The sequence below is a fragment of the Chenopodium album genome, chromosome 16, assembly GCF_948465745.1.
Source record: "Chenopodium album chromosome 16, dcCheAlbu1.1, whole genome shotgun sequence".
Taxonomy (NCBI): Eukaryota; Viridiplantae; Streptophyta; class Magnoliopsida; order Caryophyllales; family Amaranthaceae; genus Chenopodium; species Chenopodium album.
The window spans coordinates 35,720,905-35,739,676 of NC_137849.1; the positions used below are offsets into that span (position 1 = coordinate 35,720,905).

The following is an 18,772-nucleotide window of genomic DNA, read 5'->3' on the forward strand; positions in this document are numbered from 1 at the left end:
GACACTTCAAGAAGGAGCGGTTTTTGAGTGTCGTGGGCCTGAGCCATGCTTATGATAGCGGTAGGATTTGTTTTTATTTATTTAAGTTTCAAAATCCTTATGTATTTTCTCCCCGGGCTTGGTTACTAACATGTTTGCATGAATGTTTGCTTGCAGGTATTGCATACAACCAACTAAAAGGCAAGCTTCAGCGCAAGATGTCAGGAGTGAACTTCCGAGATGGGAAGATTAGGGCCTCCTTGAACAGAGGAGACATGAGAATTCCACTTCCTCCCCCGGTATGCCCATTTTCCTAGAGCTGGTTCCTTTTGAGTGATTGTTTTTCTTGCTAACTTATTCAACTTGTGTTTTGCCTTTCCAGAATCCGAAGTCAATGAAGAAGCCAACTAAGAGGGGTGAAGGATCTTCCCGAGCAATGATGATGGAGTTGGATGATTAGGGGTCTCACCATGCTTCTCCAGCGGTCTCTCAACATATTGAGCTTTTGGAAGCTGAAGGCTTTGGGTAGCAGGGAAAACGTCCTTGCATCGAGGAAGAGAGTGAAGACGAGAGTGATGAGGACTGTGAGGTTGGGGACCCCAAGCCACCCTTATTCCGCGAGCCTTTCTTGACTTTGACTAAGCAGGGGCGCAAATCTATAGTAAAGGATCTTATGCCCCGCTTCTCTTCGGCGGGAGACGCTCAGGCGGTGAGGAGAGATCCATCCAAGTTCTTCTCCCTCCGCTTTTGATAGTATCTTGAAGGTATGTATCCATATATTTTGCATTGGTTTTCTCTATCCTTGGGGTTATACTAATCATACGTTCTCCTTATTAATGTAGGTCGGCGCGACCATGAGCGTGCTGGCCGAGGAGTACAAGAATTATGTCGTGCAGGACATGGAGGGACTGCGGACAGAGTTATCAAAGGCTCGGACTCAGATTCACGATCTGAAACTGGAGCTCAGCACGGCCAAGGATGCACTGAAAAAGGCCAAGTAGGACCTTACTAACACCCATGAGGCTGGGAAGACTAGCACCCAGGCCCTTGAGACTAAAGTCACTGAGGTCAAGGAGGAGAATAAAAAGCTGACCGAGATGCTTAAGAAGAAGAAAATGAGCTGACAGACTTGAAGGAGGAGTTGGCTCAGGCTCGGGAGAGAGCAGAGCGGTCCTAGGAGGAGGTGATTGCTGATTTGAAGAAGTATCCAGCTTTTGCTGATTTTCAGTCTGAGTTGGGATATAAGGCCTTCGAGGCGGGAATCGTTGATTCCCAAGTCCATATGTAAACGGCCTTTGCCGCCTTTGGACTACAGGAATCTTATCCCAAGGTGCGGGATTAGGTTAAGGCTCTCATTGCTGCTGTTGAGGAGGAGGAACGGAGGAAGGTCCTAGCTGAGAAGGGTCAACAGAATGAGATCCCTGAGTAGTTATTGTAGCTCGGCTTTTGTATTTGACTTGCTTAAGTTGTTTTCCAGGGTTGTACTTAAACTCGTAGCACACTGAAACTGCATATTCTCCTTTGACTTGGTGTTATTGATGTAATGGTGTTGTATGTCTCCTCTTGACTTCCTTTTGCCGAGTTTGCGCACTTTGCTTGATTCCCTAAGGATTATTGAGTCATAGGGGCCAAAAAGCCCCTAATACTTGACAGGTAACCCTAGCATGCTATTCTTGCTTTTCGGGGTTAGGTGAGGGCTAAACGAGCCCCATGTTATTGATGCATGAGAATGGGTGTTGCTTTTTAGTTTTTGCATTTTTATTACACGCCGAGGGGCTAAACGAGCCCTTAGTTATAAATATTAGATTGATAATAAAAATAGGTATGGGCTAAAACGAGCCCCAAGTCGGGAGTTATATGAGAGCTGGGCTATTCCAACTTTTTAGAGTAGGTTGAGGGCTAAATGAGCCCTAAGTTATTGAGAGTCTGAGAGCTGAGCTTGCCCTTCTTTTGGGTCAGGCTAGGGGCTAAACGAGCCATAAGTTATGAATAATGACTTGGCCAGGACTCTATCTCAAATGTTTGAGCATAGGCTAGCATCTTGCTTAAACATTGGAACAAACTTGTTATTGAATTGTTAACTCAGCGAACCGGAATGCCCTATGCCGGGCATGCGGTGCTGTTAAATGATTATCGGCTATGCTAATAAGCGATATAAAAGACAAGAAATTTAAAGTAAGAAAATAACAAAGAATGCAAAACATAGGGGGCAAACATCCCAACTGAGGGGGTTTTTTCATTATATTAACATAAAGCAAAAAATATTTCAATGATGCACAATAAAAATTTATCTCCTCGTATCGGTTCTTATTTCCCCTAGGGCATCATTGTAAGGGAATGACATGCTCACACATAAAACCTTCGCATGATGTTCGCATTCCATGGCCGGGGGAGGTCTTTGCCATTAGGAGTCTGCAAGCGAAAGGTCCTTGGGCAAATGACTTCCTTGATCTTGTAAGGCCCTTCCCAATTTAGGCTTAGCTTTCCCAATACGGGGAGCTTGCCAGCAGCTTCACATTTCTTGAGCACCCAATCTCCCTCAGCTAGGGGTTTAGCTTTGACTCTATTGTTGTAATAACGAGTTATCCTTTGCTTGTATGCCACGGAGCAAAGAAAGGCATCTCCTCTTATCTCTGGGAGCAGGTCTAAGGCCAAGGGCTTCAATTCATTATTTTGGGCATAGTTATAGAAGGTGACTCGAGGAGATGGAGTTCCGACTTCTACATGGAGCACAACATCGCTTCCATACACTAAGGCAAAAGGAGTTTGCCCCGCAGCCTCTTTGGTCATGGTACGAATGGACCACAAAATTCCGGGTAAGTCATCGACCCAAGAGCCTTTCGTACCTTCCAGCATTGTCTTTAGCCCCTTCAAGATTGTTTTGTTTGTTGCCTCAGCTTGCCCATTTGTTTCGGGTTGGCATATAGCCGAGAACCTTGTTTGAATTCCAAAACGCCCACAATATTCTCTAGTTGGCCCGTTGTTGAACTGAAGGCCATTGTCTGAGATCAGGATGCGGAGTACCCCAGAGCGGGTAATGATGTTTCTCCATATGAACTTCTGAACTTGCTTGTCAGTGATTGTTGCCACCGGCTCGGCTTCAACGCACTTGGTAAAATAATCAACAACCAATATCAGAAATTTTCTTTGTCTCGAAGCCACGGGGAGAGGCCCAAGAATATCCATGCCCCACCGGTCGAAGGGTAAGACATATTGAATGCTTGTAAGGGCATTGGCTGGGAGATGAGGGACGTCAGCGAACATTTCGCATCTTTCACACTTTTTTACAAGTTTCATGGCATCATGCCTAGGGTTGGCCAATAAAACCCGGCCCTCAGCGCCTTTCCTGCTATGGTTCTTTTGCCCTGATGGCTACCATATGCCCCTTCATGAATTTCTTTAAGAAAATAATTTTCCTCCTATGGGGTGATGCACTTGAGCAATAGGTGAGTGAAGGATTCCCCTCATGCAATTTGAACCACTCAGCACGTTTCTTGATGGTCTGTTAGCCAGGGGTGTCAATTGGCAATTCTTCCTTCAAGTAAAGAATGATTTGATCCATCTAAGTATCCCCTCTATCGATTTCCATGATTGCGGGTTTATGAGTACTTGGTTTTTCTAGGACCTCCCACATGATATTTCGAGGGGTTATTCCCTCGGCTGAGCTTGCCAATAGAGCGAGGGCATCGGCTTGCTGATTTTCCGAGCGGGGGATGTGCTTGATCTCAAAGTTTTCAAACGCTTTTGCCAACCTTTCAGCCTTCTCAAAGTAGACCTTCATGTTTTCCTCCTTCACTTCAAATTCTTTTGTCATTTGCCCCACAATAAGCTGGGTTTCTAAGCATACTTGCACTGACTTAATTTTCATGAATTGACACAAGTTTAGCCCCAAGATGAGAGCTTCATACTCAGTTTCATTGTTTGATGCATGGAAAGCGAACTTGACATCATATTCAAATTTCTCTCCCTCCGGGGAGGTGTAATACTGTAAGGAGGGTGTGCCCATCGTAGGGGATCCTTCTCCTTAGATGCCCATGGCCCTTTAAAAGCCTAGGACTTTACACTTGTTAGGGTGTATTACGATTTGAATTCCTGACTGTTTGGGGGACCTTAAATTAGAATTGATCTTATCATCACGCTTTTTTATAAGAAACAAGTAGGAGTCGCCAATGAGTTTTAGGAAAACTCATAAACCTCGTTCATGCCTTTCTCCCAAGTAGAATTAAAGGGATATTTAGCACAAATCGTAAGTTTACCCATGCCCAAATTGGTCTACATGAACCAGAAATGAGTTCGGGAGCGAGGGTACCAAGATAACGTTCCCTTTAGGGGGGAATCGCTATCCTAGCCCTAGTACGGCCTCTACTAGCTCTTCCTTTTTCACAATTTCATCACCAAACAATATATGCAACGTGATACCTAAAAACTAAGTTAGTTGATTTTATTTACATGCGTCAATCATGTAGGAATTACATTGCAAAAGTCGTTATTCTTATTTAATCAATATTTGTGAAAGAACAATAAATAAACAAGATTCTCCTTGGCTTAAGTGATCAATCAACAATAAATTTATTCAATTCTATTCTTTGTTTAACGCAAGATACTATGTGAAATTAATTAATTAAAATTTCGTTTAAAGTGATCAAACAACACTAATTAATTAATTAAAAGTTATTTAAACAAGAAAATAAAGGTGATTGATCTAAGTGCTCCGTAATTTACCACTTCTCCTTGCTAGATCTTCGTTTAGAACACTTATGGACTCCTTGTTCGGGAACCTCCACCATAGTAACAAGTATTGAGGGGGTGAGTGTTTAGGACAAGAGGGTTTGATAGCACACAAGTTCATAAAGTTTTTGGCAGAGTTTTAGATGAATTTCTGTCTGTTTGAGCCTCGTATTAAGCCTCTATTTATAGGGAATGGATGCGTTTAGGGTTTTGAACGTTCTGCGCAGCAGGTGTCGCGCGCATATGAATGGGTTACGTGCGATATCCCAGTGCAAGTAATTTGGATACGCTGCTATGGGCAGCGCAACTGATCATCTTGCACGTGGTATTATGGTAAGATTCGATTTTATATTTTTATGAAATTTTGAATCTTCCGCAAGCGCATTCACTAGCAACTGCGCTGGGTCTCACGCGCAAATGATTAAGTTGCGCGCGCAGACCAGCGCGACTCATAGAGATGCGCGCGGATTTCTTTGCGGCAGCATTGATTTTTAACCTAGGCGCCTCTAAATCCGTCATAATTAGGTTTTAACCTCAGGCTTAAGCCTAGTTATGATCAAGCTTAGTTATTTTGGACCTTAATTTATTTTGTTTTGGGTTAGGCTAGTCATTTTACATTCTTGTGATTTAATCAGTTGTCCATAAGCATTCTTCACGTTGACCCAACACAAAGATGGTTTTATTTATCATCATAGCACTTCCTATCGGGACTGGAGGCTAAAAGTAGATGTCTACAAATACTCCGTATTTTTATAAAGTATTTAAGTATTTACAAAATATATTTTTAAGGGCTCGATTATTTTAATCAAATATTTTAAAGGGCTAAAGTATTTTATTTATAAAGTTTTATAAAAGTAAATTATATTTTGAGCCAAAAGTTTATTAATTATTTGGGCTCATTTAAAATATCGTATGTAAACTAGTCCTACATACTCTTATTGGAATTACCCATTTCATTTAAATAATCCTAACCTTTTATTTGAACTCTTGTGGGTCAAATATTCCATAACTTACGCCCATTTATTTATTGAGCCCAAACTTAAACCTTATTCTCTACTCTATAAATACCTCTCAATACTCCAAAATTTCCCCACACAAAGAAGGTTAAAAATCAGATTAATGAATGTAAGTGTGCCTTTCATTTTTCTTAATTTTCTTTTCTTTCTTTTCTTCTTTTCTTTTTCTTATCTTATTATTTTTTCCCCTTGGTATTCCTTTCATGCGTGAAAGTCCACACAAAGCTCATGCATAAGGGAGTTCTTGTTTTCCCACTTTTGCTGACCACCTCAACTCGCCGACGCCACCTCGTCACGTCGAAACCCGCCAGCAACCTCGACCAGCCGGCCAGCCACCGACCTGTGGTTGGTTCCTCTCTCTCCTCTTTTATCTTGTTTTATTTTATACAATTTATATACTTTGGGTTTTGATTTTTGATTGATAAATTATATTACTATATTGTATAATTGTGTTTTGACAACTAAAGAGTATAAATTTCAGATTTTGTATGGTTTTAACCTAAGATTTTATAAGGTATTAAAAGTTAGGGTTTTAATTTATTCAAGACTTGATTTTTAGGGTTCTTGTATAAATTAATTTAGGGCTTTTTTATACACAATGTTTCTATGGATAATTTAAGTATAAAGATATATTTTGATGAAGTTTTAAAAGGTTTTTGATTAGTTTAAAGTGCTGGAATTTTATTCAAAGTAGTATAATTGTGATTTTAATGAAAGGGTTTAATTACCAATTAAAAGAGAGGTTAATTAGGAGTTTTTAAATAATTTTCAGATTATTTACAGTGAATAAAAGTGAGTTTAAGTTGATGGAAATTGTGTATACAAGGGTAATTAATATAGTATTATTGTCCCCTTTTATGTAGGAGACTTGGTTCAGGAATTGTTGTAATGTACTCGGCTATTTTAAGAGCTTATTTGAGGTACGTACGCGTACTCGGAAATTTATTAAGCGTGTAGAAACATGCTAGGATTTATTTGAGTGATTCCAAGTTAGTGTCATGCTAGAAATTGGTTGAAATGGTTGAATTGAAATGAGATTGGTGATTTGAATTGGATTGATTGAAGTGAGAATGGTTTTGGGGAATTTTTTGTGAAGCATGTTTGGTTGAAATAAATTATTGATTGGATTGGTGATTGGAAATAGTTAATTTGGCATATTGTATATGAACCACACTTTTATTATTGGCATGATAATGAGCATGTTTATTTAAACTAAATGTTTAATTTGGTTTGGAATATTGAAAAGGAATTTTATTATGGTTCATATAATTTTTTATTGATGCTATAAGTATGAGGAATGAGCTATTTAAGTGTCTTTGTACACGAGGAATAAATTATATTTTTGGTGCCTTAGTGCACTTAAGGTGTTTTCAACACCGAGGGATAGGACTTGTGGCGCATTATGCGTTTAAGGTGTCTTTGACACCGAGGTAGATTTAAAAAAAGGGTTCAACATTAAATATTATGTGGTCACTAATTATTCAAGAATTAAATTGGAATGTTTAATTGTTTGGAATAATTATAATGTTTGTTTGTGTTATGGTTTGAGTCATCACCAAGTTTAATAATATGTAAATAACGTAAAGTGAAAGAGATTACGCACCAAAACTCTTGGAACATATACCTTGAGTATGAACATATGGGGGGAGTTATGTGACTTTATATTTGACCATAACTTCTACTGGGTAGTACAGGACGCTGTATTTTCCTTTTATTATTATGCGTAGGAATTCCGCCACTTATGAGTGGTTATTTTATACTGGCACGGTTAGCTCCCTTGTTAGTACCCCTTTATTGGGAAGGTTAGGGGGAAACCCGTTCAATGCGTAATCAAGCTAAATAAATGAATTAGTTATTTATTGGATGGTCATGTCGTATGTTGTGTGCTTGTAAACAGGTGCAACACGGTAAGTTGTGTGATGATAGGGTGAAAGCATGTTAGTGTGTTTTATTTACGCTTATGTACTCAGCATTGCTGATTATGTGTTTGTGTGTTTTGTTGACCTTGTCTTTACTTTGGCCCTACGACGACCCATTTCTAATGGCGAGTAGTGGGGACAAGTAGAGAGGAGCTTTTTAGGTGGTGAAGCATATTCATGGTGGGCATGAGTGAAGAGAAAATCATGTTTAGTTTCCATAAGACTATGATGTAATTTATTGCTTTATTGATTATAATATTATTATGCTTATGAGACTAATGCAAAGGTTTTCAAGTCTTATTTGGTTTTAATAAGGGCCTACAATGGTTCCAAGTTGTAGGTTGTTTTCGTTTGGTTGACTTTTAAGTTGACTTATTTTGAATGGTTTTAAAGATAGTCTTCCGCCGTGTGTCTTTGATAATTGTCTTAGCCGTTTTCACGGTGGCGGTAATATCTTAGATTTTCCTATTTGGAGTTTTAAAAAGCGCAAAACAGGTATTTTAAAGGAAAGGAATTTCTAGGGTGTTACAGGAGGTTATGACTAGCCCAGCCCCACTTCCAGCCTTTTTAAACGACCCATCCACATAAAGAGCCTAGGAGGCGGAGGTGTTAATTGGAGTAAGGGCATGTGGGCGCACTCGGCTATGAAGTTAGCTAAGGCTTATGCTTTTATGGCTTTGCGGGGCTCAAATTCAATTCCGAAATTAGCTAATTGGTCTGACCAATCTGTCATCTAGGAGGAGTGATTTTTGCTTTCTAGCACCTTCTTGATTGGTTGGCTAGTGAGAACTTTGATTGGGTGCGCTTGAAAGTATGGCTTCAACTTCCGGCTTGCCATCACTAAAGCGTACACCACTTTTTCAATGAGAGTATATCGTGTCTCATCTCCCCTTAAGGCATGGCTGACAAAATAGACAGGTGCTTGGCATTCTTCTCTTTCAGCAACAAGAACCGCACATAGTGCATAGTCAGATATGGCTAAGTACACATACAATGTCTCCCCGGGCAGGGGGCTTACAAGTTTTTGGGCATTCATCAAATGTTCTTTTAATTGTTGGAAAGCTTTCTCAGCTTCCTCATCCCACATGAACTTGGGCCTCTTGAGGGCCTTGAAAAAGAATAAGCTCTTGTCAGCTAATCGGGATAGAAATCACCCAAGCGCAGCTAGGCAACCTGTAAGGCGTTGCACTTCTTTCACAATCCTGGGGATTCCATGTCAAGGATGGCTTGAATTTTGTTCGGGTTAGCATCAATGCCACATTGATCTATCATAAAGCCTAGGCACTTTCCCCCTTGCACCCCGAAGACACACTTGTTTAGATTGAGCTTCATTTTATATTTTCTAAGGGTGGTGAATGTTTCCCTTAGGTCTGCTGTAATACCTCGTATTTTTATACGTATTTTAATTAAAATAAGTATTTTGAGAAGTATTTAATTGAATTGAAATGTTTTATTTAAAGTATTTTAATAAGTTTGGAAATATTTTATAAAAGGAAAGTTTATTTAATTAATTATTATTTTAATTAAGTTGGGGTTTAATTTAGGAAAGTATTATTTTAGTAAAGTTTTATTAGGGATGGGATTAGGAAAATTAAAAAGGAAAGTTTAGAGAGAAGGGTCTTAGAGAAGGGGTATAAATATCCCACATACGAGGCAAATCAAACTTTGCCCAAAGTGGAGAAAACTCAAGGTAAACTTCTCTCCCTTTTCTCTTTATTTTTCTTTTCTTTTTCTTTCTCTTTTTCCCCTTCCCCTTTTTCGGCTCCCCCTTACCGTCAGCCACCACCACCACCAGTGGGCCGCTGGCGCCAGCCACCAGTAGCACCAACCGGCGGCTGGCGGCAGCCAACAGTGGTGGCTGGCCACCTTTTCCGAAAAAAAAAATTAAAACTTTATTTTTTTAAAAAAAAAAACCTATTTAATCCTAGATCTAAATATTAATTATGGGTTTTGTGATTTAATTTTTGATATTTGATTATGAGTATTATGTTAATTAGTTTTCAGATTATGTTTTTAATTAAAAAGCCCCAATTTTTGAAACCCTAGGTTCTTGATTTGTAAATTATTGAAGGATTATGATAGATAATGGTGTAAACCTTTGATTACAGCAAGTTTTCATTAAAATATAGTGCTGGAATTTTTTGGTGGTGTATGAAAAATCAAGTTTCTTTAAGGAATTTTAATTACCCATTAATTGGGATTAAAGTATGATGTTTTAAATATAATTTCAGCTTATTTTAAATAAATTATGAGGGGTTTTATAATAGTATATATTGCTGGAAATTTGTGTAGAGTGGATTTTAATACTCTTTTATGATTTTAAATTATAGGAGACTTTGAAGTGAGCGATTTTTATTAATTGTGGCGATATTAAGATCGTATACAAGGTACGTTCGCGTACTTAGCATAATTATATTGATGTAGTAGCATGCTAAATGTGTTTGATTGATTATAAGTAGTATCATGCTAGGTTTGGAATGGAATTTATGATTTGGATGTTATTGGTGAATGGATTATGAGGCATGATTTATTTGTGATGGATTATTGATTTGGAAAAAATAATAGTTTGGAGTATTATTTATGAACCTCATATTTATTTGTGGCATGTTAGAGAGCATGTTTAATTAAACTAAATGTTTAATTTGGTTTGGAATATTGAAAAGGAATTTTATTATGGTTCATATAATTTTTATTGATGCTATAAGCATGAGGAAAGAGCTATATAAGTGTCTATGTACACGAGGAATAAATTGTATGTTGGTGCCTTAGTGCACTTAAGGTGTTTTTAACACCGAGGGATAGGATTTGTGGCGCTTTATGCGTTTGAGGTGTCCTTGACACCGAGATAGAATTAAAAAGGGTTCAACATTAAATATTATATGGTCATTAATTATTCAAGAATTAAATTGGTATATTGAATTGTTTGATTAATTATTGTTGATTGAATGATTATGGTTTGAGAGTCATCACCGAGTTTAATAATCTGTAAATAACGTAAAGGGAAAGAGATTACGCACCAAAACTCTTGGAACGTATATACCTTGAGTATGAACTTATGGGGGAAGTTATGGGGTTTTATATTTAACCATAACTTCTACTGGAGTACAGGACGCTGTACATTCCTTTTATTATTATTATTATGTGCAGGAATTCCGCCACTTACGAGTGGTTTTGATGCTGGCACGGTTAGCTCCCGTGTCAGTAACCTCAATTTATTTGGGGGAGATTAGTGGGAAACCCGTTCGATGCGTAATCAACGCTAAATAAATTATTTAGTGTCTAGTGAGAACTTTTATTGATTGTGGTAAGTTTGAAAAACAGGTGCAACAAGGTAAGTTGTGTATTTGTATTGGTAGGGAATTGTATGCTAGTGTGTTAGTTACTCTTATGTACTCAGCTTTGCTGATTGTGTGTTTGTTGGCCTTGTCTTTATCTTAGCCCTATGATGACCCATTTTTAATGGAGAGTAGTGGAAATCGGTAGAGATAAGCTTTTCAGGTGATGAAGCATATTCATGAATGGGCATGAGTGAAGAGCGAATCATGTTAATTTCTATAAGTATATGATGTGTTTATTGCTGTAATTATTTATGGCATTATTATTACGTATGACTAACGCAAAGGTTTTGAGTTCTGTTTGGTTTTAATAAGGGCCTATAATGGTTCCAAGTTGTAGGTTGATTTTATTTTACTTCGTTTGACTTTGGTTTGACTTTACTTTCGTTGATTGACTTTTCAAGTTGACTTGTTTTGAATGGTTTTGAAATTAGTCTTCCGCTGTGTGTCTTTGATAGTTGCCTTAGCCGTTTTCACGGTGGCGGTAATGTCTTAGATATTCCTATTTAAAGTTTTAAATAGGGCAAAACAGGGATTTTAAAATAAAGGAATTTCTAGGGTGTTACATCTGCTATGTGGTCTGAGCTCTCTTTGCTTTTAACGATCATTTCATCAACATAAGCCTCAATGTTTTGGCCCAACTTCCCTTCAAAGATTTTTTTCATCAAGCGCTGGTATGTAGCCCCAGCATTCTTCAAACCGAATGGCATAACATTATAACAGTATACCCCTTGGCTGGTGATGAAGGCTGTATGGGCTTGATCTTTTTCCGACATGGGTATTTGGTGGTACCCAACATTTGGCATCCATGAAGCTTAGGAGGGCGTGACCAGCGATCGAATCCACCAACCTATCAATTTTCGGCAAACGATGATCATCCTTTGCGCAGGCTTTGTTCAAATATGTAAAGTCCACACACATACGCCGAGAGCTATTTGGCTTTTTAACAAGCACAACAGTAGATAGCCTCTCAGTATATTGGCATTCTCGAATGAAACCCGCTTCGAGAAGCTTTTTAACTTCAGCTGCTGCTGCTTTGTTTCTCTTTGGCCCGGCATGCCTGAGTTTCTACTTGGCAGGCTGGTAGCCTTCCCGGATATTTAGCTCGTATGTCATGACATTGGGATCTATGCTCGGCATTTCATCTGCTGTAAAAGCAAAGATATCTTTGAATTCTCTAAGTACTTGGACGATTTTTTCCTTGAGCTGGGGGTCTAAGTTCTTTCCCACTTTCACAGTCTGAGGGGGGTCATCTCCTAGATGTATGCTTTCATCCTCCTCAATTGGCTTGGGCCTACCGTATTTCTTGGGATTCTCGGCCATGTAGATGTTCATAATAGGGAGTTGGGGTTCATCTACGTCCATTGCTTTCTGCTTGTCCCTCTTATCTTCCTCTTGATTGACCGAGGCCTCGGGCTGCTTCAAGCTATCTACATAGCATTTCCTCCCCTCAAACTGATCTCCATATATCTTCCCAATGGAGCCATCATCAGTCTCGAATTGAAAGAGTAGATGGTAGGTTGAGATTGCAGCTTTGACCTTGTTGAGTAAGGGCCGACCAATGATCATGTTGTATGGAAGAGGGGTGTCCACAACTAAGAATGTGAATACCAAGCTTCTCCCCTTCTTCTTCTCCCCCAGGCGGATGGGTAGCTTGATCGTTCCCAAGGGGTAAACACGCTGTCCTCCGAAGCCGACTAATGGCTTGTCTAGGGGTGTGAGGTCTCCTCTGCCGAAGCGCATCTTCTTGATGAATCTATTTTATATATATTTTTATTCTCCGTCCCATGGTCATGTTTGTGCTTATTTGAGCTCTGCGGAGCTATTTTTATTACTAATATACATTTCTAGTGTTTTTGCAGAGTTGGTATTATTTTGCAGGAATTTGCAGAATTATGACAATCCCTGAGGTTATTAACCACTACAAAGACATTAGAATCGGATTGTATTTCATGACCAAATATTTGAAGTACAAAACCAAGCTAGAGTAATTTGGTTCGGTGATTGAGGGATCAGTTTGGCAAAAGGGTAGCTATATAAGTTCCGAATTAAAGTGTAAAAGCCCGAATGAAGTACACAGACTAGAGTAAAGACTCAAGGCAATTTAAGAAGGCCCAAGAAGACCAGCCCAGGAGCTGCAAACTAAAGACGGCCCTGTCGGGCGCTAGTTCCTTTCTTTGGAACAATGTTGTTTTCAACTAGGCTTTGGCTCTATTTAAGGGCCCATTATTAATGGGGGCTTTGGTTTTTACGGGAGGATTTGTCATTCTTTTGTTAGGATTTGGACTTCTTAGACTTTTATTTAGGTTATTATGATTCTCTTAGTTTCCTAATTAGTTTAGCTTTACTTCTTTATAAAAGGAGGAGTAGTAGTTTTACGTAGGAGGTTAGTTTTAGTTTTTAGATTATTTTCTTTAGTTTTGTTACGTTTACTGTTTAGTGTTAAAATACTTTTGTTTTGCTTTTGTTTAATTTATTGTTTTCATGTTTAGTTTATTATTATTGTTTTCGTTATGCTTTATATAATTGTTTTATTTAATTAATTATTGCTTTTAATCATGCTTAATTTAATTGCTTTGTTTAGTTTAGTTTTAAGTATGCACGACTAGTTTTATTTCTAGGGTTGTGAGGATCCATAAATAATATGAAGGGGTAATTTATTATTGTTGATTGTCAATGCTTGATTAATTTCCTATTGATTGATTTAATACTATGCAATTAGATTTGGCCAGATTTAATTGTACGAGTTATGCAATATTGATTCGAGATTCGAGAGATGAGAATTGATGTTTAGGCTTAATTTCAATAGGCAGGTTAATTTATAAATGGTTAATTCAAGATTCGAGAGATGCGATTAATACCGGTAGATTAATTATGTGATTGTAATACGTAGCGAAAGCCCTTTATGATCTGATTAATTGATGCATTGATGATTGATTATTGTGTTTTACCCTGGAATATTATTTATCGGTGAACCTATGCCCTAGGCTTTTATTCATTGATTTCTCCCTACTTTTATTCTCCTTAGTTTAATTTCTTTTACAACGACAATTTGGTTACTAAATAATTCAGATTATTTTAATTAATTAGGAATAGAAAGACTTGTTTTCCTGTGGATTCGACCCTACTTCCCTATCTATTTTAGTTAGAGGTTTTAGGAATTACTTTAGGTAATATGACTTTAGCCTGTCACTGCTTAAGGCATTTCCAAGTAATTATGTCAGCTGAACTCCCACTATCCACTAAGATCTTTTTAACATTGGCATTGGCCACCTTCATATGGATTACTAGAGGGTCATCATGGGGCCTTTGAATTTTCTTTGCAGCATCATCACCGAAGACCATGAGAGGGTCCTTCGGGGTGGATGAGGGAGTGCCAATATCGTAGATAGGTTCTTCAAGCGACCGTGAATGACCTTTGCATGCTATGTTAGACAAGCCTCCAGAGGCATATCCCCCGGCTATGACATTGATGCTCATGTTGGTGTCAGCAGAGCTGTGAGCTTTTTGCACAACTCTAAAAGCCTTGCTCCTCTGTTTGTCTTTCGGGGGGGCTTTGAGATATCGGTTAAGCTTGCCTTCATCTGCTAGCTTATCAAATGCTCTCTTGAGTTCCCGACAGTTCCGGGTGGTATGGCCACACTCCCGATAGTACTCACACCAGAGTTTTTTGCTCCTTTGCTCTATCGGCGTGTTCATTGGATTCGGCTTGGGAATGATAGCCTTGTTTTTTATGTCTAAATATATATCACGCCTATCAGCATTGTATCTAAGTCCTTCATCATCACTCTCGGCCTTCCTCGGCCTTCTGTTTCTATTCTTATGGTTGTCTTCATGCTTTCTTTTCCCCTTGTCCTTATCCAAGGGTGCCTTGCACAACTCGCTTGCTTCAATAATTCTTTCAGATCTTTCCACGGCTTCGGAGAAAGTAGTGACTTTATCATGCACAAGCTCAAATTTCAGCTTGTTAGACTTGAGCCCGAAGAGAATGGTTGTGAAAGCAACATTATCTTGGAGGTCAGGGATAAGTTGAGCCTTGGTGTTGAACCTCTTCATATAGTCTTTAAGACTTTCAGTCTCTCCTTGCTTCACAGTCATCAAGTGAACGCTAGTCTTTGTTTGCCTCCTCCCAACGATGAAATGCTTTTTGAATTGGTTAGCTAGCATGTCAAATGTTCTGATGCTCCCTAGGTAAGGTTGTTGATGAAGGAATTATGTCTTCGATAAGTGCAATTACTAGATATATCAAGGATCCACTATTATGGAGATAATAAGTTCATTCTATAGGGTCGTCAATATCTGGTGCTAGATATGATAATTGATCTTTGGGTTAGTTAAATAGCCCAAAGCCTTATAGAATGGATCCTATGAGGTCACACAACAAGAGTATCGGGTTAAACAAGTAAGAGGCCCATTAATGGGCCTCATGAGATTATGACATACCATGTAGAGTGTTGGGCTAGAGTAGTGTGTTTAGGATAAGGGTTTTGGGCTTTTGACATGGGCTCTTATTTAGAGATGAGATCTATAAATAAGATCCATGCCTAGGGTTTGCTGTAAGTAGTCATAATTCACACACTGTGAATTTTGACATCAAGGCAACCAATCCCAAAAACCCTAAACACTCTCCTCACTCACGGCCCTCTTCTCTCCCCTTCACGTCCGTACGTGCGGCGCCCCTCATGGTGGATCGTGGTGTTCGTCGTGGTGGTTTGTGGTTAGCTCGTGTCTCTCTTCTCCGTTGAAGGTTGATTAAAGCGTTCAATCACGACTAACTCGCATTAGTGGAGGTTTAACTTGTGCCCGTGGACCAAGTAGAGGAATCACGCTTGGGGTTCTTTATCTCCCTTTGTTCTTGCTCGATCGCACGTGGAATCACGCTTCAAAGGTACAATTATGTGTTCTTTATTTGTTATGCAATGATCCTTGGTTTAGGTGCTTTATGAATATGATTCATGTTATTTCCGCTGCGTAGTACCTATAAACTCCTACAGTTGAACCATGTCTGGGCTATGCCCTTAAGAGTGGTGGGGAAAAATCTGCACCAAGAAGCTTCACACCCGGTTTGGACTCCCATTTGTGCCTCGTAAGCGTTTAAATGGTCCATTGGGTCTGTCTTTCCATCATATGGATCCAATGTAGGGATTTTGACCTTCGGGGGAATGGGTGTACTCATTATCTCTTGGCTGAAGGGGGTGATATTCATGACAATCCCAAGCCTCCTCGGCCCGGGGGAGGGAGGACGCTCGGGGCTTTTACTTGCTGAGCGAGCGGGCTGAGAGGTCCTTCTCCTTGATCTTGAAGTAGCTGAGTTAACTAAGCTATCCCGGTATCTTGTTGATTCATGCCGAGAGTGAACTCTAGTTCGACCTCTCTAGGGTAGATCATTTTCTTCTTTTGAGTTCTCCCGCCTAGAGTTGATTATCTAACGGGCATCTATAGTTCCTTCCCTCAGCCTTCGGTCATTGATTATCTCTCTAGCATTTCTTGGTCGGCTTGGCTGCCTTGACTCTCGCTGGGAGTTGGGAGATTGATGTGGTTGTGAACGACGGGACTCTGGGCGTTGAGGCTAGGAAGAGGCTTGATGGAGCTGAGACAAGTGAGGCTGAGGGTTAAGCTGTAGAGCGTTCCCTAACCTACCTTGCCCCCCGCCCTTATTGACAATTGCCTTTAGGCTTTCCTCAAGGTTTTTGTTGATTTAGGCTTCCAACTGATCCAAGTCCCGGCGGGTGACCACCTAAGGGCTATTCACCTCTCCCGCAGAGTCGCTTCGAGCATTGGGTACTATTTCCTCGACTATATGGGGATGCCTAGCCAAGAGAATCAGAGCCTCTCTAACAGGGTCTTGATAGGTGCTGCGGGGACGCCTAGTGTTCACCATGACTTTTTGTTTGTTTTCCCCATAGATGGCGCCACCAGTTTCTGGAAACAGAATTCTCCTCAAGGTTAGGGTAATAATATCAAGATGCCTTAGAGACTAAGTCCAATGAATGTCCAAATGTCTTTCGGCTCCGCCTAGCAAGGGTATATCTGAGGGCTCTACCTTGATGTCTGAGAGCTTGGCCTGCAAAACAAGGAAGGTTAGCTACCCCAGGGGGTGTGACCTGGGAAAGCCCCTCAGATGCTTAAGTCAGCAAATTTATTTTCTAGAGAGAGAGAGTACTTAGAGAGAGAAAGTAGAGAGAGAAGGAGAGAGAATTAGGAAAAAGTTACCATCATTAATGATTGGAGAACTATTTATAGTTGTACTTTCAGGTGGTAGAAGTTGCACTTAGTTAGACAGATTAAGGGTAAATCTATACTTTGCAATGATTAATGATGTGCTGGATCATGGAGGGGTATTTTCATAATTTTAGGTCACTGGGCTTATAAATTGAGCAAAGTTAGGATTATTAATATCAACTTTTTCAAAAAAATAGGAAAAATTTACAACAATAATCCCACCTTTTAAAAGTCTTCTCAAAATAGTCCCACCTTTTAAAAATCTAGGAATAATCCCACCTTTTAGTGCTATCTTCTCAAAATGGTCCTTAACTTGTTTGTAGGTATATAGCAAGTTAATTTGACACGTGTCTTGTTCGTATTGCTCTAAATTTTTCTTATAATTAAAAAATCTAAAATAAAATAATAAAACTTAATCAACAAATAATTAAAAAATAAATAATTAAAATTACAGTAAATTAAAAAAAAAACCCAACTACCCCCTCCCACCACAACCCACTGACCCAGCCTCCACCCCAACACTGACGCCAACATACGTCTGCCATCCTCGTTGGCGCTAAGACCACCTCTTTCGCCGATCCCCCTTCCTTTCTACCCCGACCACCTGCGGTTGCCTTTAAATCACCACGAAACAACCACCTGAGCAAAAATCCCATCCAAAATAGACCATACTCTCCCTAAAACCACCATGAAACAACCATCCTTATCTTTTCCCCAGCTTGAAACGACCCCCTGGCCGTTTCGGAGTGTAGGAAAGGGAGGCGGGGTTGTATCGATTAGGTTTGTTTGGGAAGGAGGAAGGAGTTGAGGATGTTGCGTATTGTTGATTGTTGGGGTTAGAATTTCGCAGCGGGGGAAAGGGGAGAGGTAGGTGTCGTCCAATGGTGGGGTTTGGTCGCCGGGGATGGGCGGTTCCGGGCGGTGGGTTAGATGTGGGAGGAGTGCAGCCGACAGGGGAGGGGGAGAAGGTGGCTGGTGGTGGGGTGGTTTTTTATTTTGATTTTTTTTTAATTTTTTTTTAAGTTTTTAATTTAATTTAATTGATATTTTTGATGATATAGTGTTTTTTTTTTTAAAAATACATGTTCTTTAGGTTGTAGGTCACTTGGACCATTTCGAGAAGATAGCATTAAAAGGCGGGACTATTTTGAGAAGACTTGCAAAAGGTGGGATTATTGTTGTAAATTTTTCCAAAAAAAAATTACTCCCTCTGCTTCATAATGTTAGTCCATATACTATTGAATATGTTCAATTTTTAACTTAATGTTTTTGGAATTAATTAGTTGTGGATTGATGACAAGACTCTAAGAAAGAAAATCTATGCAAATATGACTTATGTTTTCCCAAAATAAAAGAGAAATTTTCTTTGATAACTTTTTAATTTTCTCAGTGGTAAACGTTAAAAAAATTTATTATCATTGGTAAACCTGAATTTTTTATATTAAGCTAACTATAACATTAATGAAAAATTTGAACTATATATTTAACCACAGTTAGGATTTTGTTTTTTTATTTTACATTTAATTAATTTTAAAAATAATTTTTTAAAAAATATAAAAATCCACCCCCTTCC

The 18,772-nt window shown here is 39.2% G+C and overlaps 2 protein-coding genes across 2 annotated transcripts; both read right to left on the reverse strand.

The window, feature by feature from the left end:
• Positions 1 to 3,541: 3,541 nt before the first annotated feature.
• Positions 3,542 to 3,985, reverse strand: LOC145584157 (uncharacterized). Its single transcript, XM_081641070.1, has one exon. The coding sequence runs from the start codon at positions 3,983 to 3,985 to the stop codon at positions 3,542 to 3,544; it is 444 nt and encodes a 147-aa protein (XP_081497196.1).
• A 10,181-nt stretch (positions 3,986 to 14,166) lies between these two features.
• On the reverse strand, positions 14,167 to 15,075 carry LOC145584158 (uncharacterized). Its single transcript, XM_081641072.1, has one exon. It carries the CDS (start codon positions 15,073 to 15,075, stop codon positions 14,167 to 14,169), a length of 909 nt encoding a protein of 302 aa, XP_081497198.1.
• Between the last annotated feature and the right edge of the window lie 3,697 nt (positions 15,076 to 18,772).